The sequence below is a fragment of the Astyanax mexicanus genome, chromosome 17 (genome assembly GCF_023375975.1).
Source record: "Astyanax mexicanus isolate ESR-SI-001 chromosome 17, AstMex3_surface, whole genome shotgun sequence".
NCBI lineage: Eukaryota > Metazoa > Chordata > Actinopteri > Characiformes > Acestrorhamphidae > Astyanax > Astyanax mexicanus.
Window position 1 is genome coordinate 32,157,069 of NC_064424.1, and position 23,214 is coordinate 32,180,282.

A 23,214-nucleotide genomic window follows, 5' to 3' on the forward strand; every position below is an offset into this window, starting at 1 on the left:
TATCGAAGGAAAATAGTACTATTGTTTTACTTTTCAACTTTATTTACAAATTATATTTTTTCTTCTTCCAAAAACTGGTTTGCACAAATAAAAAAATAACAGTTAATGTACAAGTAGCGTCATTCTTAATTATTAATTCATTGAGCTAGACAGAATATTTTAGTGTAGATTTGGATTATATAGAGTTCTTAAAAAAAATTATGTGACTTTAATTTTGACGGATACGTGAGGTGGGAGGATGTTTAGTATGAAACGCCAAAAGGCCCAATAAACGCCTGGACCAGACGACTTTTATAGAAAAGAACGGCGTAAAATACGGCGTTCTGTGTGGGTTTTACGCCGTAATATACGCCGTATGATTTCAAGACGCCGTAATATACGCCGTATGATTTCACGACGCCGTTAAAAACGCCGCTAAAAGCACAGGAGATTCCGTTACCTAAGGCGTTTTTCGACCCTTTTGGCGCTCCGTACAGAGCGCCGTCTCAGTGCAATGAGACGGCGTAAAAAGCGGCGTTTTAGTGTCTCTCTTGACGCCGTAATAAGCGGCGTAAAAAGCGGCGTTTAATAATAAGATAATGAGCTCCACCTTCCAGTTTTGAAAGCCAATACATTTAAACTCTGTTCAGCCAATGCTCTTACAGAGAGACTCAGTCTAAAGCAGGGGTCCTCAAACTTTTAAACTAAAGGGCCAGCTCACTGTTTTTCAGTCTTCTGGGGGGCCGGACTAAAAATAAACATTAAAAACTATTTATCATGTGATACTGGTTGCATAATATATGCGATATGTGTAATTCACAATGCAGACATTTTAATGATTTATTAAGTAATAATTTCCATTATCCTACCTCATACAGTGCTTTTCCATAAGTTAATGTGAACTGTGAGCCTGCTTCTGGCTGAAAGACTGTCAATGTCAGGTTCCATGTTTGTTACTGTCAGTCGTAACAAGTGATGCAAATGTTCATCAGAGAGTCTGGATCTCGTTCGACACTTGAGCTGTTTCATCCTGGAAAAAGTCTGCTCACACATGTAGGTGCTCCCAAAAATTGTTGTCATTTTGAGTGCGTGTTTTTTTAGATTTGGGTACGTCTCACCGGGAAGAGAGGCATAGAAATCAACCAAAGTGCTGGACTTGAATGCGTCTTTAAGGTTGTCAAAATTTTGTAGTTCAGCCAGTTCCAGCTGGTAAATTGGATCGATGCAGTCAATGTCTGCAGCAAAGGGACTCTGGAAAAGACGAATGTCTTTGGCGTGGGCATGAAGCTCTTGAAATCTCACCTGAAATTCGCGTTGCAAAATTTCCAAGGCCTTTCCGCACATTTTTCAGTCGGGAATCCAAGTGAAGGCACCTCAGCTGCTCGTTTCTGTGTAGTGGGAAAATGGCAGAAATTTTTCTCCTTCACATGTTTAAGGAGGAGACCCAGTTTTACTTCAAACGCCTTTACATACGAATGCATGTCACTGATGAGTCTTCCCTTGCCTTGGAGCTGCACATTAAGACTGTTGAGTAGGTCGGTTACATCTGTTAAGAAAGCAAGGTGCCATTTCCATTCTTCATCGGTGAGTTCTGGCACAGCTTTGTTTTTGGACAGCATAAACGTGTTGATCTCGGGGAGCAGGTCGTTGAAACGTTTCAAAACTCGCCCTCGACTCAACCAGCGGACCTCAGTGTGGTACAGCACATCTTCGTAATCAGCATTTAGCTCAGACAAAAAATCCTGAAACTGCCTGTGGTTAAGAGCATGAGCTCTGATGAAATTAACACAGGACACCACAATTTTCATGACAGAATCCCACTTAACTGCTTTGCAACAGAGTGCTTGTTGATGGATCAAGCAGTGTATGGCGATCGGACGAGGATGGCCGCGTTCACTCATTTTTCTGTTGATACGCGCTATCACTCCTTTCATAGAACCCACCATGCTCGGCGCACCATCCGTGGTCACACTCACTTATTTAGCCCAGTCCAGATCTAAATCCGCCACCGTTTGGTGAACTTTCCTGTAGATGTCCTCTCCTGTTGTCGTTCCCTTGATGCTTTGTAGTCCAGCAAGCTCCTCTGTGACTTCGAACTTATCATTAGTTCCGCGGATGAAAATCAACAGTTGCGCCGTGTCACGCACATCGTTGCTTTCGTCAAGAGCCAGTGAAAAGGAGCAAAGTCTTTTTGTCTGAGTTTGCAGCTGAAGGTGCAAATTGTCGCCCATTTCTTCTACTCTCCGTGTAACTGTGGGTGAGGATAGACACCGCGCTGAACAGGTCCGCCTCCTTGACAACCGCCGTCAGGCACTGTTTTACAAACTCTCCGTCGGTGAACAGCTTTCCACTGCTAGCTATTAGCTTGGCCACTTGAAAGCTAGCTCGAACTGATGATATATTTAGGTGTTTTTGCTTTATAAAAGAATTTTGCTGAGTCTCCAACACATGTTTCAGTTTTGCTATTTTGTCTGTCCTCACTTGCCCCGTCAGACAGCCGAACTTGTCTTTATGGCGCGATTCATAATGGCGGCGCAGGTTGTATTCCTTAAACACGGCGACTGACTCCTGGCATATGAGACAAACAGCCTTTTCTTTACATTGCACAAAAAGGTAGTCAGAGGTCCACTGTTGATTAAATACTCTGCACTCAGAGTCGATTTTTCTTTTCCTCGACATTCCGTCAGATGTGAGTCTCAAAGCTCATGCGAACAGCACAGAGCGAGTGGTAGTATGTTGTCTGATTACCGTGGGAAATAGCCTTCTGTTTTTTTTTTCATCTGTCTACGGAGACTCTCGATGGCCAATTGTCATTTTTTTTACTTTTTTTCCCCGTATAGCTAATGCGCGAGGGGCCAGGGAGCCAGGGAGCAGGTACTGCTGTTGTAGCTAAAGGGGCCGGTCAAATGAGCGCAGGGGGCCGTATGTGGCCCGCGGGCCGTAGTTTGAGGACCCCTGGTCTAAAGCAATTCACTGCAGATCCGAGCTCCTGAACCAGAGCTCTTCAGTTTTTAAATACAAATTTACAATATACCTTCTTTAGACATTCCCGCTGGTGCTCATGCCTTTTATTAGTCTAATATTGATGCTGTTCAATGTATTTTAAATAAAATTAATAGTAGTAGGGATGCCCCTTGTGCATGAATTTTATTAATTAATAGTGTGTTTCTTTTTAGGCTACGTTTGGTAAATGGTAGCGAATAGGGTCATTCTGCTATATTACAAGAGTTTCTTGGTTTATTAGCTCTTAAATATTTGGCCAGGTACTGTATCAGTATTTATATTATTTGAAGGATCTAAATAACAGGAGTGTTAGTAATCATAAAATGTAAGGAAACGTAAATGTTTATAAGATATACAGTGATAAACCAAAAAACACTCAAAAAAAACACCCCGACAGCTGAATATTCAAGGACACTGAGGTGGTGGTAGAGAGAAGGATGACGGCTAAATTTATACTCCACGAAGAACACTCTGGATAGCTCAACTTACCAATCATTCAATCAATAAACCTTTTTTTTTCCTCTCGGGAGTACATCATTTCCAGTGTAGCCGAGCATTTACAATTTAAAAGGGACTGACAACATTGAGTAAGAAAATAGAACTAATAAGAATAAAAAAAAAATTCTATATATATATATATATATATATATATATATATATATATATATATATATATATATATATATATATATATATATAATCAATGCCAGGCTGCTTTGCCCCTGTTTGTGCAAATAAATGATTTTTAAGACCACCAGAGACAAAATTATGAAAATATGAAAATTCCAAAAAGTACACAACAACAATGTTAAATTCAAAGGATTTACAGTAAGATTTAAAGGCCTTTTTTAGGGCAAATAAATGACAAGACTTGATAAGACATCCGCAAACCGTGAATAGGTGTCTATACACAGGAACGTCGCTATAGCCCCTTTTTAGGGATGTTTTAATTGTTTTTACAGAAGTGTCTCTCTAATATGTTAAAAATATTAAAATCTTAAAGTATACTACAATTAAAGAATTTTAGTAACGAAATCAATCTCCCCACGCAGCGCGAAAGATCTGATCCACTTTGTCTCGGAGCCGCGTCAAGAAAAATGCATACACGCACGCAAAATTAAACAGCGCTTTTTTAAGCTAATGATCCAGGCTGTCCAGCATTTAGACTGGAGTGAGTTAGGCTAGCTGTGGTGCTGTTGGTCAGTTTGTGTGTTTATAATAAATACAGTGTATTGTACTGCCTGTATGTGTATCAGCTAATTGATGTTACATAATAATAGAATATGATGAGATAAGTTGACACTCATAATGTGCGTGGGGCTTGCCAATGAGTTTGGATATTGAATAGATTTTCCAAAGTAAAGAGCCAGATTAATAATTTAATGAAGGTTTCTAAGCGACTGAAGTAAATATAATATAATAATAAATATAAATATAATAAATATGTAACTTGTAAGTCTATGTCTGTAAATGACATTACTTGTTTCCTTATGGAAATAGAAAAATTACCGGATCTGCTGAAGCATAAAAACTAATATTAATAATATTATGCATAAACAACAACAAAACAATAATATTCATAGTAAATTAAGAATAATTTACATCTTATAATAATAATAATATATAATTATAATATATAATTTTATATAATATAATATATATATATAATATATTATAATTATACTGTATAATTATAATATTATAATAAGAATAGAAATAAGAATAATCAGCTTCCTAATATAATTTGTAACTAATTTAATAAATTAATAAATTCATTTATTGAAACCCTGATGTTTTTGCAACAATAGGGTTCTTCGTGTGTGATATACTGACAAGGAATTTCCGTCTGGATAAAAAAAAAAAGTGGGGAGCTGCACAGCATTTTGCTTTCACCTAAACCTAGAGTTTATTTTTACATTGATACAGCATAAATATTAGACTAATAAAAGGCATGAGCACCAGCGGGAATGTCTATAGATGGTATATTGTTAACGTTAATTGTGTCTAAAAAACTGTGTCTGAAGAGCTCAGGAGCTCGGATCTGCAGTGAATTGCTTTAGACTGAGTCTCTCTGTAAGAGCATTGGCTGAACAGAGTTTAAATGTATTGGCTTTCAAAACTGGAAGGTGGAGCTCATTATCTTATTATTAAACGCCGCTTTTTACGCCGCTTTTTAAGGCGTCAAGAGAGACACTAAACGCCGCTTTTTACGCCGTCTCATTGCACTGAGACGGCGCTCTGTACGGCGCGCCAAAAGGGTCGAAAAACGCCGGGGGAAACGGCGTTTTCTGTGCTTTTAGCGGCGTTTTTAACGCCGTCGTGAAATCATACGGCGTATATTACGGCGTCTTGAAATCATACGGCGTATATTACGGCGTAAAACCCACACAGAACGGCGTATTTTACGCCGTTCTTTTCTATAAAAGGCGTCTGGTCCAGGCGTTTATTGGGCCTTTTGGCGTTTCATAGCTCTCGCCACCAGCAAGGCGAGGCGCAGCCGCATCTCGAACAAGCCTTTTATCTTTTCACGGCGCATCCTCATAAACTACAAACACAAAATCATATGACTGTGTCAAAATAAAAGCCAGGCATTATGGCGCGTGCACTCTGGATGGCGTAATTATTGGGTTCAGATAAATATTAGACACATTTTTCTTATTTTGATTGGTTTGATTACTTTTGGTCATTGGTAATCTAATATTTTTTATAATATAACTTAAATACAACATATTTCAAACCTCCAAAACGTTTTGCATGCATTACACCTTTTCCAACTTACATAATAATACGATACATAATATATAATATACTTACATCAGAATATCAACTTTTTATTGGTATTTTTGAAAGGGTTTTAATGTATTTATATGAATTTTGATTATAACTTTATCCTTATTTTTTTTGCTATTTTAATTACAAAAACAAACCTTGTTCTAGTTCTTGCTACAAAACAATATATTTTAAATAATATTAAGACTATGCTTAAAACATTTTTATTAGGTCATAACATATTAAAACATACGACAAGTTATCATAATTGTTAATAACCCACTGGAGCCTTTCTATGGTTTATAACATATTGTGGCGTGGAAGAGGAAGGAGGACTCGTAAAACTCATTGCAAGTACTCAACAGCTCTTTGTTTACAGCCTTTAACAAGTCTAGAAGAGCGAAATCCAACTGCTCACACAGTATCAACAGCCCTAAGGTCACTAAACCAACTAGGAATCTACCTGATGGTAGATTCAGAGTGGTGCCCACCACTCTGCATAACCCCACCTAAAAGGGAGGCCCCACACCTGACATCCACTCACACACAGGCACACAGAGGCGGGCACACAGAGACAGGCACACAGCAGCCACACACACACACACACACAGACGCCACAATATTTAAATAGATATAATCTTTGCAAACAAAAGTAAAGAAAAAAAATTTAAGCGTTGCATGTTTTATTTGTTCATAATAATTGATTATATATGTTTTACTGTTACATACACAGTATATTTTCACTATTCATTTATTTAATATAATTTAGGTGAGTAAATGTTAACTCGCAGTGTTGTCAGTCTCAGTATGTTAGGGCTTTTATTTTGACAGGGCGTGGATTGTCTGTAATGCTTGAGTCTTTGATAAACTAAAATAAACAGCGGAGAAAGCGAGAGCTCAGAGAGAGCGAGTGCAGCACAGAGAACAGCCCGAACCCCGCGGAGAAATGCTGAAGTCCTGCTGTATTTACAGCACAGGGCTGCTGTCTATTCTCGTCCTGATAGCTGGTATCGCCCTGGTGCTGTCTCATGTCTTCCCGACCGCGCTGAACAACAGGATAAAGAATGTGAGTTACTGGAGTTACTGCAGTTCAGGAGGCGCTGCCCTCAGATCCTTTAATCAGATCTTATTTAATGAGTTTCTCCCCATCAACTCAGATTCAGGATTAATACATATTGATCAGAATATTATTATTACTGTCGGGGGTTTTAATGTGTGTGTGTGTGTGTGTGTGTGTGTGAGTGTGAGTGAAAGCTGTGCTTCAGACACTGAAACTAGTCTTAGTTTCATTTTTATGGAAGAGCAGTGATGGTCCTGTGGGTGTGTCTCAGACTGTGCTTTAATCTGAGAGAGTAAATAATAATAATAATAATAATAATAATAATAATAATAATAATAATAATAATAAACTCATTCACTCAGCCTATTACAATATTCTCGTTTGAAAAACATAAAAACTACATGTATTTTAACATATATATTATTTTAATATAGATATTATAATACTGTCTAAATTTATTTAAGGCTAAATTTATTCTGCCAGGCCTAATCCTAAAAATGAAATAATTTACATAATTTACTACTTAGTACTTACTTTTAGTCTTGTGGTAAAAAAAAATATGTTTTGATGCAATAATAATTAAATTAATTTTAATTAATACATTTCATCAGGAGTCAGAATCGGCAGCTAATTAAAATCAAATGACTCGAGCTCAGTCGCAATGAGACAACAATGTGATCGCTAACAGTAAGCTAATGTAGTTATTGTGACAGGCCTGCATACATTTACATAATTAGCCCTGTTTCTTCCCGGAACAGGAAATAAAATCCACTGTGTTTCTTCCTTCAGTGTTTTTGGCAGCAGCAGAATTGTAGTTTTGTACAACTAGTATTATAATGTCCTATTTTTCCCAATAAAAGTTAAAAGCTGAGAAAAGAACTGCATATGTTGGAAGTGTAAGTCATTGTTTTAAGATTGTTTAGAGAGACTAAATGAACATGAGTTAATTGGTAAGTCAAATATTGTAAGTTACTTAGTGAGATAATTTATACTCAAGATTTGAAATGTAATAAACAACAACAAAAAAAATTAAGTAAGTAAAAAATAATTTAGATATCAAGCAATTGCATGTGCTACTTTGTGTTGGTCCATCACAGAAAATAAAATAAAATAAAATACATATTTGTGGTTGAAAGGTGACAAATTGTGAAAAAGGGAAATTAATACTTTTGAAAGCCATTGTATATGAATAAATAATTATGAAATTTAAGATTTAAAAATATTATGTACGGATTTTGGGAATATCCTAAGAAAATAAGAGAATAAGATTTTGGGCTACACTTTTAGAAACTGCTGCCATAAACAAACAGGGAGAAATGAAACTCCTCTGGCTGGTGGAAATTGGCTTTCATGTTTTTGTTCCGTTTTGTTTTGTTTTTGTTCACTTGCCAGGGTTTTAACCCCTTCTGTGCTTGAAATGGAGAAGATGAAGCCTCTGAGATATAGCTGGACAACAATATTTATATATATATATTAATAAATGTAATAAAAACGTATTAAATCATCTTATAATATCAATAATATTCTTTAATAAGGATATCAACCAACTGTACATTTCATTATGGGTAGTGTAAAAAATCCTGATTAATTGGATCACTGAACTAAAAATAAAATAAAAATGACTGAATTGTGCATGTGAGAGTATTTGAGTACCATATTTTTTCTGCATGTCAGAATATTGTGAAAAAAAATGTGTATCATGAAAAATGAAAATGCCTTTAAATATCATTACCTAATGTTTTTTTTTTGTGTGTGTGCATTGCATTGTCCAGCCCTACTCTGAGCAGATACCGGCGGCTGTAGCTTCTCCTCAGTCTTTATCAGCTGCTTTGTAAAAAGTGTGATAGCATGAACACACATCAGACTCCTGACCCACTGCCCTTTCACCTACAGGAGGTTGTGCTGGAAAATGGAACAGAGGCTTATGCGGTTTGGCAGGACCCTCCGGCCCCGGTGTACATGCAGTTTTACTTCTTCAATCTGACAAACCCCGGTGAGATGCTGAAAGGAGAGAGGCCTGCGGTGATGGAGGTCGGCCCCTATACGTACAGGTTAGCTCAGAGTCTCATCCAGCTCAGAAATCAGTAAACTGCCTCTGTTACAGGACTGACTGACTGACTCTGTGTGCTTTAGTTAATCGGAAGGAAAATAGACTCACATGACCACGCTTTTATGACTGTTCAGTTTACCACCACAGTGTGGATGAGTCACACCTAAGACTGCAGGAAAGTGAGACTGTCACTGTCAATTTCATAAGTAATCAGTAATCCAGTACTGCACTCATTATTTTGATGAGTAAACCACAAACCATTTCTTTAAAAAAAGCACCACATAGCTTAAAATGAAAAAAAAAAAAAAAACTACAACCACAAATCAGAAAAGGCTGGGACAGTATGGTGTTTAGTACATTTATGTGGACTTTTATATGACCGCAGACAGTTTGAACCCAATAATTTCATGTTTTATCTGCTAAACTGCTCAACATTTCATGTAATAATATACATAAATTCCTGCATTTCAGGCCTTCAAACACATTCCAATAAAAGTTGGGACATTAAAATATTGTTGGCATTCCTTTTCAAAACACACCAATGTTTGAACACCAAGGATACCAAGTTCTAATGTGTTTCATGTTATTTTGTCCTATACTTCCTGCTAACTCATGTCCGTCAATCTGATCCCTTCTATAACCACGCCCATAAATCCACATACCCATCCATACCCATAATAAATGTGAATCCTATCCATACCCATACTAATCCTCAATCAAACTCATCATTCCCAAAAAGACACATACCTATTCATCCCCATACTGATCCATATCCATCTTAACTGTGAATCTCTATCCTAGCCATACACATACTAGTCTCTATCAATTCTAGTTCATCTTTTCCTGTTAATTGACATATCAGTGTATACCCATTAATCCCCATCCCCATGTATCCCTGTGAAACTTATCCACACCCACACCTACCCGAATCATCGTCTATCCCTAATCCTACAATTCCTTAAAAACAGTCCCATTCCCATTTATTGCCATTTATCCATATACCCATCTATACCTGTCCCATCCCAGTCGCCATCCATCCCTATTCCTATCATACACATGCCCCCATCATTCCCATTAATCCACATAAGCATCCATTCCACACATATGTATCCCACACCCATCAATCACAATCCATTCCTATTCCTACCATACCCTTACATCCATCTTCATAAATCTACATACCCATTCCCATCCCTGTCACCATCCATTCTTATTCCTACTAAACTCTACCATAACCATGCCCAATTATTCCCATAAATCCACACACCCATCCATCCCTATACCAATCACCGTCAATAATCATCCATTTCTATTCCTATCATACCCTCACAAAGCCACCCATGCCTAATCATTCCCATATTTTCACACAACCATCCATTAGAGCTTAGATTCTCTGCCCGAATTAGAGCCGGGTCGGGCCGAGATTTCCCACCACTTTCCTCGGGTCAGGTTGAGTCTGGCACACTTGACTTGCAGCGCTGTGCAGTGCATAGCCTTATTTCTGTTTTTTTTTGTGTTTTTGCACATAGACTATAAGCTGAAAAAATGTTTAATTGGTTTAGAAAGTGTATTTATTCTTTAACCATGCTAAATTATATTAGAAGTCATTCAGACATAATTATTGTAGCCTAATTTACAGATGTTTAGCCCTGTGGATCATTGTTCACTTTGTTCATGTTTTAATCTTTCATAGATCTGTTCTTAAGAAACATTGTTCTTAAATAAGAGATCTATGCTTCTTCAGTGTTGCAATGTCAATGTAAATATTCTTAACCATATCTTCTTCCATCCCCATCCAAAGACATCTCCATTTATATCAAGATTTGTTCATTCCTTATCTAATCACTTAATCACACTTATCTCCATCCATATTAGTGTGCCATCTATGTATTTCCATTTATTCAAGAGAGTAAGATGAAAGTGTTTTATCTGTTGTGGAAAACACATTTGCTTTATTATTTCGGAAAGTATGAGCATAATTCAGTTTTTTGACTGCTCAGGCTACACCCAATGTCATGTTCTGTCAAATATCACATCTCTAGCCAACCATAAAACCTCATAAATGTTTCTAAAGCTGTTGTATTAGTTAAAGATAATCACGAAATGTACTTCACTATTTTCACTTCCTCCTTTTAAAGAGAGTATCGGCCAATGGAGAATGTGACCTTTATGGAGAACGGTACCAAAGTAGCTGCAGTCAATCCTAAAACCTACGTGTTTGAGCCTAACATGTCACGAGGCTCAGAGGATGACCTCATCCGGACTGTCAACATCCCTGCAGTGGTGAGAGTCTCAATTTCTGCCCCCTTCTGCTTCCTGTAGTGTGTTAATTTCTGTCAACAATAAACATATGAACATATGAACATTACAGAGCTGCATAGAGCACCCCCTACGTTTTCCGTTGTGTGTTATAGTCTATTAGAATAATCATATGGGTTTTAAGAGCATTAAAGAGCATCATAAAGTGCCCCCCCCATTTAATGTAGTGTCTTTTAGAATAATCATATGGGTTTTAAGAGCATTAAAGAGCATCATAATGTGCCCCCACACTTCATGTAGTGTCTTTCAGAATAAAGTCACAGACAGAACAAGTGAGAGAGAGACAGACAGAACAAGTAAGAGAGAAAGAGACGAAATGAGAGACAGACTGACAGAGCAAGTGAGAGAGTGAGACAGACAGACAGACAGATAAATCAAGTGAGAGAGAGAGACAGACAGACAGAAAAAGTGGGAGAGAGAGAAAGACAGACAGAACAAGTGAGAGAGATAGAGACAGACAGAATGAGTGAGAGAGAGACAGACAGAATGAGTGAGAGAGAGACAGACAGAACAAGTGAGAGAGTGAGACAGACAGACAGGTCAAGTGTGAGAGAGAGAGAGAAAGAGACAGACAGAACATGTGAGAAAGTGAGACAGACAGACAGAGAGACAGACACAACAAGTGAGAGAGTAAGAAAGACGGACAAACAGAACAAGTGAAAGAGAGGAATAGAATTATGCAATTAATCAAATCCGTAATATTCTATGAATTTCATTCAATAGTATATATGCAGCTCTGGAAAAAAAATAAGAGACCAATTCAATTTCTGAATCAGTTTGTCTGATTTTGCTATTTATAGGTTTATGTTTGAGTAAAATGAACATTGTTGTTTTATTCTATAAACTACAGACAATATTTCTCCTAAATTCCAAATAAAAATATTGTCAGAAATTGAGAAATGGCTAAAATAACAAAAATACGATGCAGAGCTTTCAGACCTCAAATAATGCAAAGAAAACATGTTAAATTCATAAAGTTTTAAGAGTTCAGAAATCAATATTTGGTGGAATAACCCTGTTTTTTAATTACAGTTTTCATGCATCTTGGCATGTTCTCCTCCACCAGTCTTACACACTGCTTTTGGATAACTTTATGCCTGCACTCGTGCTGCAAAAATTTAAGCAGTTCAGCATGGTTTGATGGCTTGTGATCATCCATCTTCCTCTTGATTATATTCCAAAGGTTTTTAATTTGGAAAAATCAAAAACTTTTTAAGTGGTCTGGAGTGTGGATGGTAATGACTTTATGGTTGTATTTAATCATTCGCTGTGTTTGCAGACTGTGATGGAGATGTATAAAGATTCATTCTTCGCCCGACTGCTCGCTGATTTGATGACTGGTTATAACGTCGAGCTTTTTGTGACGCGGACAGTGGGGGAGCTGCTGTGGGGCTATGAGGACATTTTGCTGAAGGAACTTAAAAAGCTGAAACCCTCGCTGGATCCCTACTTCGGTTTGTTCTACAAGGTACTGCTTACAGTCATTATTAGCATTAAATATGCAAACATCTATCCTCTTTCACACCTATTTATGTATATACTTTATATGCCACTATGTATATACATATGTGCCATCTGTAAGAGTAAGTACAGTCAGTCAAAAAAGTATTTAGTTAGCCACTGATTGTGCAAGTTCTCCTCCTTATAAAGATGAGAGAGGTATGTAGTTTTCATCACAGGTACACTTTAACAATGAGACACAAAATGAGAAAAAAAAATCCAAGAAATCACATTATAGGATTTTTAAAGAATTTAAATTATGGTGGAGAATAAGTATTTGGTCACCTGCAAACAAGCAAGATTTGTGGCTTCTTCTTTAAGAAGCTCTTCTGTCCTCCACTCGTTATCTGTATTAATGGCACCTGTTTGACCTCATTATCTGTATAAAAGACACCTGTCCACAGCCTCAAACTAAACCATGGCCAATACCAAAGAGCTGTTAAATTACACCAGTAGAATAATTGTAGACCTTCCCAGACTGGGGAGAGTGAAACTACAGTAGGTTTGTGTGAATAAATCAACTGTGGAAGCAATTGTGAGAAATTGTGGGCCTCGATCTGGAGCCCCATGCAAGATGTCATCCCATGTCATCAAAATGATCATGAGAATGGTGAGCAGAAATCCCCCAGAGCCAGAAGGTAACATAGACACGGAGGCATCCTAAAACACTGGCATCCACCAACTACACCGTCCACAAACCTGAGTGATTGTGAGCAGTGGGCGAACAACAGCACCAGCATCTCAGTTTAACACAATTCCCTCTGTCCATGAACTTCTGGATCTGCAGCCTTACCTAAAGAGAAAAAAAAATGTAATTACCAAAAGCTAACCTAAACAAGTTAGTTTTTAAGTCTAGAACAGGAGTATCTAATTAGAACTAGAAATTAGAAAATTATGACAGGCCAAGGTCCGGGCCGATTTTTAACCTGTGTTATGATTCAGTGCCTTATCCTGTAAGGTTGTTTGATCTATGATGAAAAAAAAAAAAAAATATATATATATATATATATAATAATAATAATAATAATAAATGCCTCTCTGGCTAGATTTTGTTTACATTCGTCACATTTCTCTCTGTTGGGCTCTGCGTAACTTTCGCTCGTTCTTGTATTTCCGCTCGTTCTTGGGCTCCCTATCTCTTTATAAAGGCGTTTTTTCACGGCCGCGTCTCAATTCAATAGCTGGAGCAGCAGGACCACGACCCTGACAACACGGGTTCGATCCCGCGTAAAAAGCGTTGTGATTATTTATTCATTTTTTTTCTTACCGCGTCTGCACAGATCTGAGTGCCAAAGGAGAGCGTTTGGTGATCTTACCCCACACGTGTTTGGTCTGTGAGTTTACTGCACCACAAAGCACGTTTACAATTAAATACTTCTCAGTAGTTTACCAGGTTGGGTCCGCATCGGACAACATTTGCGTCAGGACCTGTACCGCGGTCCGCCTATTAGTGACCTCTGGTCTAGACTTAAAGATTGAGACTGTGTCGGAGTCCCGAACATATTCAGGAAGAATATTCCAGAGTTGGGGAGCTTTATAAGAGAATGCTCTTCCTCCTGCAGAACTCCTCTGAATTCTGGGAACTACTAAGAAACCAGCACCCTGAGATCTAAGTAAACACGCGGGTTCATAAGGAGATAGTAGATGAGGTCTCGCAAATACTCAGAAGCGAGCCTGTGTAGGGCTTTATATGCTAACAGGAGAATGTTATATTCTATGTGGAATTTGACTGGAAGCCATTAGAGTGCTGATAGGACTGGACTAATATGGTCAAATTTTCTAGTTTTAGAAAGGACCCTGGCTGCAGCATTTTAGCTAGTTTAACTGCAGGAACATCCTGAAAGTAGCGCATTACAATAATCTAGTCTTGAGGTAATGAGAGCATGTACTATTTTTCTGCGTCATGCAGGGATAAGGCATTTCTTAGCTTGGCAATATTACGAAGGTGTAGAAAAGCTGTTCTAGTAACATTAGATATGTGTTTATCGAATGCTGGGAAAGAATGTTGTGGGTCCAGAATCCCAGCAGTTGTGCCCTTGGGCAAATTCAGCTGTTGTATGAATTACTAGGCATAAACAAGCTGGTTTGCTGAATCAGGAGGCTAACTTAAAACCAAAACCTACTGAGTTTCATTTTAAGTGCTGACGCATGCAGATCTCTGATTTGCATTTTCACACAATCTTTTCCCCAGCCCTGCTTGTGTTGCACACATTCCAGTGACTCTGATGCTTTTTATGGCCACAGTTGGCAGAAGTTTCAAAGTCCATGTAGATCAGGGTGTCTCTGATCTTCTTCTTTTGTAGGAATTTAATAAAGATAAGTGATTAACTGATAATACACCATCACCACTGATTAGAAATGACTGTCCATCACTACTTTAGCTTAGCTGGGATCAGTGTAAATTTTATTGTATATGACTTAGACATAAATTCCATAACATTTTTTTGCACTTTTTTGTGTCTGTTTTTCAGATGAACACAACAGATGATGGCGAGTATGTGTTTTTTACAGGAAAACAAGACTATCAGGACTTTGCTCGAATAGATCAGTGGAGAGGAAATAGGTAAGGTGATCGACCCAGGCCTCTGTAGCTCTACCTCAATGTATAACACAATACCTACATTTAGACTGTTATTAATATGAACTTTAAGTAAGGTCACCATTAAGTATGACCTTAATGACCGACTGTAGCTCCACAGTTGCGTATATCACAATACCTACCGACCATTTAGTGTGTTGTTACTATTAATTCACACTAATGAGAGACTGTAGCTCCAACTCAGTCTATAACACAATACCTACATTTAGAGTGTTGTTATTTTTAATTGACCATAATGAGAGACTGTAGCTCCACTCTACTCAGTCTATATCACAAAACCTACATTTAGACTTGTTATTAGTATTAATTCACCCTAATTAGAGAACTTAAACTCTACCCTACTCAGTGTATATCACAATACCTACATTTAGAGTGTTGTTAATGTTAATTCACCATAATGAGAGACTGTAGCTCCACTCTACTCAGTGTATATCATAATACCTACATTTAGACTGTTATTAGTATTAATTCACCCTAAATTTAGAACTGTAACTCCACCCTACTCAGTGTATAATCACAATACCTACATTTAGACTGTTATTAATCTTAATTCGCCCTAATTAGAGAACTGTAACTCCACCCTACTCAGTGTATAATCACAATATCTACATTTAGAGTGTTTCTAAAATTAATTCACCATAATGAGAGACTGTAGCTCCACCCTACTCAGTGTATATCACAATACCTACATTTAGACTGTTATTAGTATTAATTCGCCCCAAATTAGAGAACTGTAACTCCACCCTACTCATTGTATAATCACAATACCTACATTTAGACTGTTATTAATCTTAATTCACCCTTATTAGAGAACTGTAACTCCACCCTACTCAGTGTATAATCACAATATCTACATTTAGACTGTTATTAGTATTAATTCACCCTAATTAGAGAACTGTAACTCCACCCTACTCAGTGTATAATCACAATATCTACATTTAGAGTGTTTCTAAAATTAATTCACCATAATGAGAGACTGTAGCTCCACTCTACTCAGTGTATATCACAATACCTACATTTAGACTGTTATAAATATTAATTCACCCTAATTAGAGAACTGTAGCTCCACTCTACACATTGTATAACACAATACCTACATTTAGACTGTTATTAGTATTAATTCACCCTAATTAGAGAACTGTAACTCCACCCTACTCAGTGTATATCAAAATACATACATTTAGAGTGTTATTAATATTAATTCACCATAATGAGAGACTGTATTATGTCTTAGTTAACTAGATGCTATAAGCCCAATGCTATAGCTCAGATTTCTTATTATTAGTTATTCTCCACTTTGGGGTGAATTTATCTGTGAGGTCTGAATCTGAAGGTCTTCGCTTCTGTCTGATCATTATCATGATGAGAAGCTGTTAGATGTGTTTCTAATCATTCATGTTATTTGATTAATTGTTTCTCATGCAGCTCCCTGGATTGGTGGAATACGCCTGAGTGCAACATGATCAATGGAACGAATGGAGCATCTTTTCATCCAATCATCTCCAAGACAGAGAGGCTCTACATGTTCTCCTCCGACCTCTGCAGGTAAAGTTTACAAAAGAGCTCCAACCTTGATTTCTCACCAAATTTAATGTTTATTCAGACTGTTTTTGAGCCATTTTAATTTACTTTATATCTAACATTAGTCTAAACATTCCTGCTTCTAAACTGATGTTTATGTATAAAAAAGAATTGCAAAATTGAATTGTAAAGTTTCAGTTTCTTCTTTCCATACTATCTTATTTTTTTTACCGTACTGTAATTTTTCACACTATAATGCACACTGGATTATAAGGCGCACTATCAATAAACCTCTAGTTTCTGGTCTATTTTTATACATAAGGCGCACCGCATTTTAGGCAATTTCGCCATGTTTCCCATCTAATTCTGCAGGTCTCGGGGGCGAGACCTGTAAACCTAAGCTAATTAAAGTATTCAAAACTGTAATTCTAAAAAAAAAAAAATAAATCAGACCAGTTTTGGATATTAATCTACACAGATTTCTCTCCTGAAAACTGTTACTTTGGGTGAGTAAAGCACTTTTGTTTATTTACAGTAAGCTTAGATTTCCAGATATCCACTTAGGCTGGAGCATTAGCATTAGCGACTAACCGCTAATGCCGCCTAACTACCACACAACAGCACTACAGTGAGGAACCCTGAGTGTTCTGGTAAGCCAGGGTGATATTAGCTAGCAGTTTGTCCCACGTAGCTTGTTTTAACACAGTAAACGCACAGGCTACAGGCCGATAATACTCACCTCTGACCCGCCAAATGGCTAGTGCTTAGCGGGTAAAGCTAATACTGCTCTAGCAGTTCTAGCCTGGGTTAAAAGCAGACTATTGGCCGATAATACTCAACTCTGAACGACCAAATGGCTAATGCTTAGCAGGTACTGCTAATACTGCTGGAACTGAAACTGAAACTCCCATATAATGCTGTACTTCAGCAGAGTGGTTTTACTTCTCCTTACAACCTGACTGCTTAAACTGAAAAAAATAGATATTTAGTTTAAAAAAAATATGGTACTATAAATGCATTTGAGCATTCTGTAAAAAAGGCATGTTATTTGTCAACATTTTCTATTTGTGTAGATGCGACCATACTATCTTCTTAAATTTTGAGCCAGACAAAGCAAAAACGTTTGAGATTTTTTCCCCTCTATTTCTCTGTCATCACTTTAATCTGTGCATCAGGCAAAAGGAGCTGAGTGTGAGTAGCTGAGCAGTGCTAGGCTGAACTTTATGTAGGTCACTGGAGGCCAAAGACCTTTTGGCTTTATTGCACTCGAGCTCATTGCCCGAATCGGAGTTACATTACAGCCAGTAAACAGCACTTTGGCCTGTCTATAAGCTGCTAGCAGAACTTTAAAGAAATAAGAAAATATGTTTGATTTATAAATAGGTCAGTCTGTGTTTGTGTTTCGACCAAAGGCTGGTTTAATTTTTTGCAGTGGCTCATTGTCAAAAATTGACCTGCTTGTGTCTAGTATAAAAAGTATCTGGATTGATTTTTAGCTAGGACTGTCAACATTAACATGATTTTTTTTTTTTTTTTTTTTACACAAATTGATTGTGTCAAAATTAACAAAGGCTGGTGATGCATTAGCAGTTTTATTTAGCGTTTTACAACAGTAGCACTTAATGTTGAGTTCAGAAGGTAGATTACCTTTTAATTAAGCTGAAGTTCATGCTCTCTCTCTTACTCTCACTCTTCCTTTCTCTTGCACACATGTGCATGGTCATGCACACACAAACTGCATACAGCTGGTGGCACATTTTCTCTTTTCACGCTGTTGAATGTGGAATATGGAGCTACACTCGCGCTTATTTTCTCCATTAAAATTTTCAGTTAAACTCAATTGTAAATTATTCTACTTAAAGGTCTTCTTCTGCTAAAATCCACTTTTTCTTGTTCTTTGTGAAATACAGTAGGCCTCTCTGAGTTGTATATGATGCTGTACATGAAACTGTCCCTTAACCTCTATTGTCTGCAGCAGCTAGTAAAAGAAAATTTTCAGAAAAAACGAGACAATCAGGAAAAGCCTAAGTGTCTATGCCAACCCGTGAATTAGTATTCATGGCCTCGCCCACCTTGGCTCGCGACCACCCACAGGCAGCTCTGAAAGCATGCAGCCAGGCACGTCTTGTCAGACAGGAGCTAACAGCGCTAGGAACAGCATGACAGTTTGTTACTGTGCAAATATCTGTGCAAATATCACATCAGTCTTATATACTTTGCACAGTAATTTAGAGCTAAGAAACAAATGGTTACAATTGGTCTATGAAATACCACCAGAGAATGAATTGAGGTTAATTGAGGTAGGTGTAGTTTTAAAACAGTTCTGTTTACACTAGTTAAAAGTAAAAATCCACCCCGGGGTTTTGTTCCAACTTTATATTTATGTCCCTTTGGTCACCCTATGTTCAGAGGTACCATCATTTTTGTCCAGGTCTGTTCCAGGAGTTTTTTTTTTTTAAATAATTCTATGAACTATGAATTTGAACTATAGTTCTAATTCAATGTCTGATTTTTATTTGTGTATTTTGACAGCATTTTTATTTATTATTACTTTTGTCAGATTCAAGTTATTCCTGTGATCATTGTGGGTTTTTCCTTCATTAACTGAGGGGAACCAGCAATTTTGTCCATGAGTACATGTGTAATACCCGATATCTGCTTTGGTCCATGATTTCCACATTGGTGCATCCCTAGTATTGGTCTTTAAAGAAAAGGCAATTATACAACTACAATTCATAATCATTATTAAACACTGAGCATTTTTAACATCACAGACATACCAATACATTACATTTGGGCTGTATGTTGTAAAAAATAATAATAAATAAATAAATAAATAATCACACAATTTGCTGTTATGAGTCATGATTAATATTTTTTCATTATTTTCACTAAAACTTGTTGTAATAGATATTTAAATATAAAATGGACACAATGTAATTTTATGACTGTCATTAGTGGGAGAAGATTTAATAGAGGAAATAAACCACAGCTATCATAGCAAAGCTCTCAGCTCTAACTGTAAATCTACTTCTGTTTATCCATATTTTTTGCAGTAGAAGGCACACCTAAAATCCTTTAATTTTTCCAGAAATCGTCAGTGCTCCTTATAATCCAGTGCGCCTTATGTATGAATTCTACCAGTAACTACCGAGGCTGAAATAGTATTAGCACTAGCCCCTAACCCCTATTTCCCCGTTTATAGGGAAGTATTATCGGCCAGTAACCTGTTGCTAACCGCTGCTGGCACTGCTTGAGCTACATTAGCATTACCCGCTAACCGCGATAGCTCTTTCGGCGTTCAGAGTTGAGTATTATTGGACTCTAGCCTGCGTGTTTACTGTGTAAAAACAAGCTACGTGGGACAAACCGCTAGCTAATATCACCCTGGGATACCGGAACACTCTGGGTTCCTCAGTGTAGCTCTGTCGGGCTGCATTAGCTGCTAGCGGTTAGCCGCTAATGCTAATGATGTAGTCTTAGTGCTAGAGAAATTCGAGAATCTTAAGCTTACTGTAAATAAACAGAAGCACTTTACTCACCTAAATAAACAGTTTTTAAGAGAGAAATCTGTGTAGATTTTAAAACCAGCGCTTGTTAGACAAAAAAAAAATCTTTTTTATTACAGTTTTTTGTTTACTTAGCTTAGCTTTACTTAACTTAGTTAGCTTACCACCACCACCACCACTCAGCTGCGAGACCTGCTGAATTAGAAGTTCCTTATAGTGTCTCTTAAAATGCACCTTATAATATGGTGTGCCTTATAGTGCGAAGAATACGGTAAGCAGGTAGGTGAGAAATACAGGATTTTTTAGTATTTTGACGTCACATTATCTTGTGTAATGTGTTTTTAAACCTATGAGTAAATAAATGACTGTGTGTATAGCGATCTTAAGCACCCATGTGTGTGTGTGTGTGTGTTTGTGTTATCAGGTCCATCTACGCAACGTTTGAGTCTGAGCTCAGTGTGATGGGGATCCCTGCGTACCGCTTCGTTCCTCCCAGTGAAGTGTTCGCCAATAAGACAGTAAATCCTGATAATGCTGGTTTCTGCGTTGGTAACTACTGCCTCAGCTCTGGCCTGCTGAACGTCAGCGTCTGTAAACAAGGTGTGTGTGTGTGTGTGTGTGTGTGTGTTAAAAACATTTAATAACTAGTGAGACAATTGGCTGATCTCCATGAGTAAATATTTTCAGAGTCAAGTTTTTGATATCATCTGATAGCTAATTTAGGACAGCTGTTTGATGATTAAGTGATTAAGACATGCAATTTTATTTGCTAATTGATCAGGCATTAACTTCCACTTCGTGAACTACAATACCCACAGAGTTCCAGTGTAAAGCGTATTTTTCAGACTATATGGTGCATCGGATTATATGGTGCACTGTCAATAAAAGTCTATTTTCTGGTCTATTTCAAGGCACACCGGATTATAAGACACATTATGCAACACTAGTAAGGAACAGGGGTGTCACCGTGTTTTCCTTTTAATTCAGCAGCTAAGCTAAGCTAAGTAAACAAAACTGTAATAATAAAAAAAAAACATTTTATTTTAAAGTAAAACGAGCGCTGGATGTAAATCTACATAGATTTCTCTGAAAACTGTTTATTTGAGTGAGTAAAGTGCTTCTGTTTACTTACAGTAAGTATAGATTTTCAGAAAAGCTAGCCACTGGTAGCGGCTAATGCTGCCAGACAGCTCTACACTGAGGAACCCTGAGTTCTGGTAACCCAGGGTGATATCAACTAGCGGTTTGTCCTGTGTAGTTTTTTTATAAAACTGTAAACACGTAGTCCAAGATACTCACCTGAGAGCTTAGTGGGTAATGCTTATGCTGCTCCAGCAGTGCTAGCTGGCCGATAATACTCACCTCTGACGGCAAAAAAGCTAGTGCTTAGCGCTGTTAGCGGCTAATGCTAATACTGCTCCAAACCTTATAGTGCAATAAATACGGTATTTTTAATCTTTTATAAATTAGATAAAATAATTTTAGGAATCATGCTGGTAATGCTATACATTTCTCAGTATGTATTGTGTTTTCTTTGTTATCTCCTATTACATATGTAATATCTGCTATAAATTATTAATTATTCACTATGAATTATTCAGTATTAAGTATAAATTGTTCATTTACAACTATTATTGATTTTTACATCTTCTATGAATTGTGTATTATACACTATAAATTATTTAGTATCCACTATACATTTTTCCATTTCTACTGTGAATTATTTTGTGTTTACTGTGGATTATTCATTATACATTGTAAATGATGCACAATGAAAAGTGTATTATCTATTCTAAATTATTGAAGATCTAATATCCACTGTTTATTTAAAAAATCAATTATAAATAATATATATTAAAGTATCTATTATATCCATAATAATAGTTTAGTATCTACTGTACATTTTTCAGTGTATGCTGAAATTGATTACTTTTCCATTAGAATTTATTTAGAATCCACTATGAAATTTTGAGTAGCCACAATTCATCATTCACTGTGTTTAATATATATTATAAAAGTAATGTTAAGCATTTTCTTCTTCTTTTTCTTTTCTTCCAGGTGCTCCGATCATTATGTCGTCTCCTCATTTCTACCAGGCAGATGACATGTTTGCTCAGGATGTAATTGGAATGCATCCCAACAAGGAGGAACACCAGACAGCCATTGATATTAATCCGGTAATCACCCGCTGACTGTTGGAGGAATTAAAACATGCAGTTAATAACGCTAATAATACATTTTAAAAGTAATTAAATTACCATAGGATGAAGCTTTAACCACCTCACTATCAGAAATTCACAAGTTTACCATTAAAACACTTTCATTTGTAGCTTAACTTTGGCTAATGGAGCCCTGAGAGAGCACAATTGGCTTTGCCCTCTCTGGGTGGGTAGATGGCGCTCTCTTGTCACATTATGATGTTGATCAGTACGAGGCATCTGTGAGCTAATGTTTCAGAACCGAGTCGCTGCGCTTTCCTCCGAGCATGCTGATAGGAGGAGTCCTAATGAGTGGGTTGGGTAATTGGAGAAAATGGGATAAAAATAATTAATAAAAAAACACTTTCATTTAATTTTACTTATCATTTTAAAACTACGTCTACTTATATTGTGTGGACTTTGTTTGGACCCTTTTAATATTCAATTATATTATAGCGTTTTAAAAATTAATGCGCATTATCCACTATGAATTATTCATCATCTACTATTATTTGCTATGAATTATTTAGTATATATTATTTTTAAAAATAGTGTTCACTACAGATTATTCAGTATCTTTTATAGATTCATTATAATTTACTATGTTTAGAATCTGCAATGACTTATTCAGTATACTTTATGAAATATTCAGTAGCCTATAAACTGTAAATTATTAATTATCTAATATAGCCCTGGAAAAAAATAAT

The 23,214-nt window shown here is 36.9% G+C and overlaps 1 protein-coding gene and 1 long non-coding RNA gene across 2 annotated transcripts in view; one reads left to right on the top strand and one right to left on the bottom strand.

Moving 5' to 3' along the window:
* The first annotated feature begins 6,576 nt into the window (after positions 1–6,576).
* The window catches only part of scarb2c (scavenger receptor class B, member 2c), a 51,824-nt gene continuing 35,186 nt past the window's right edge, over positions 6,577–23,214 (top strand). Inside the window, exons 1-8 of the mRNA XM_007231010.4 lie at positions 6,577–6,817; positions 8,705–8,862; positions 11,000–11,144; positions 12,460–12,648; positions 15,152–15,243; positions 16,705–16,824; positions 20,734–20,909; positions 22,368–22,486. Of these exons, the coding sequence (XP_007231072.3) occupies positions 6,698–6,817; positions 8,705–8,862; positions 11,000–11,144; positions 12,460–12,648; positions 15,152–15,243; positions 16,705–16,824; positions 20,734–20,909; positions 22,368–22,486 (1,119 nt within the window). The 5' untranslated portion in view covers positions 6,577–6,697. The remainder of the gene's footprint in view (positions 6,818–8,704; positions 8,863–10,999; positions 11,145–12,459; positions 12,649–15,151; positions 15,244–16,704; positions 16,825–20,733; positions 20,910–22,367; positions 22,487–23,214) is intronic.
* Positions 10,419–13,581, bottom strand: LOC125782397 (uncharacterized). The gene is made up of 2 exons (XR_007425043.1): positions 13,380–13,581; positions 10,419–11,194 (listed from the first exon to the last, which is right to left on the bottom strand). It is a non-coding gene; the product is annotated as an uncharacterized LOC125782397 (long non-coding RNA).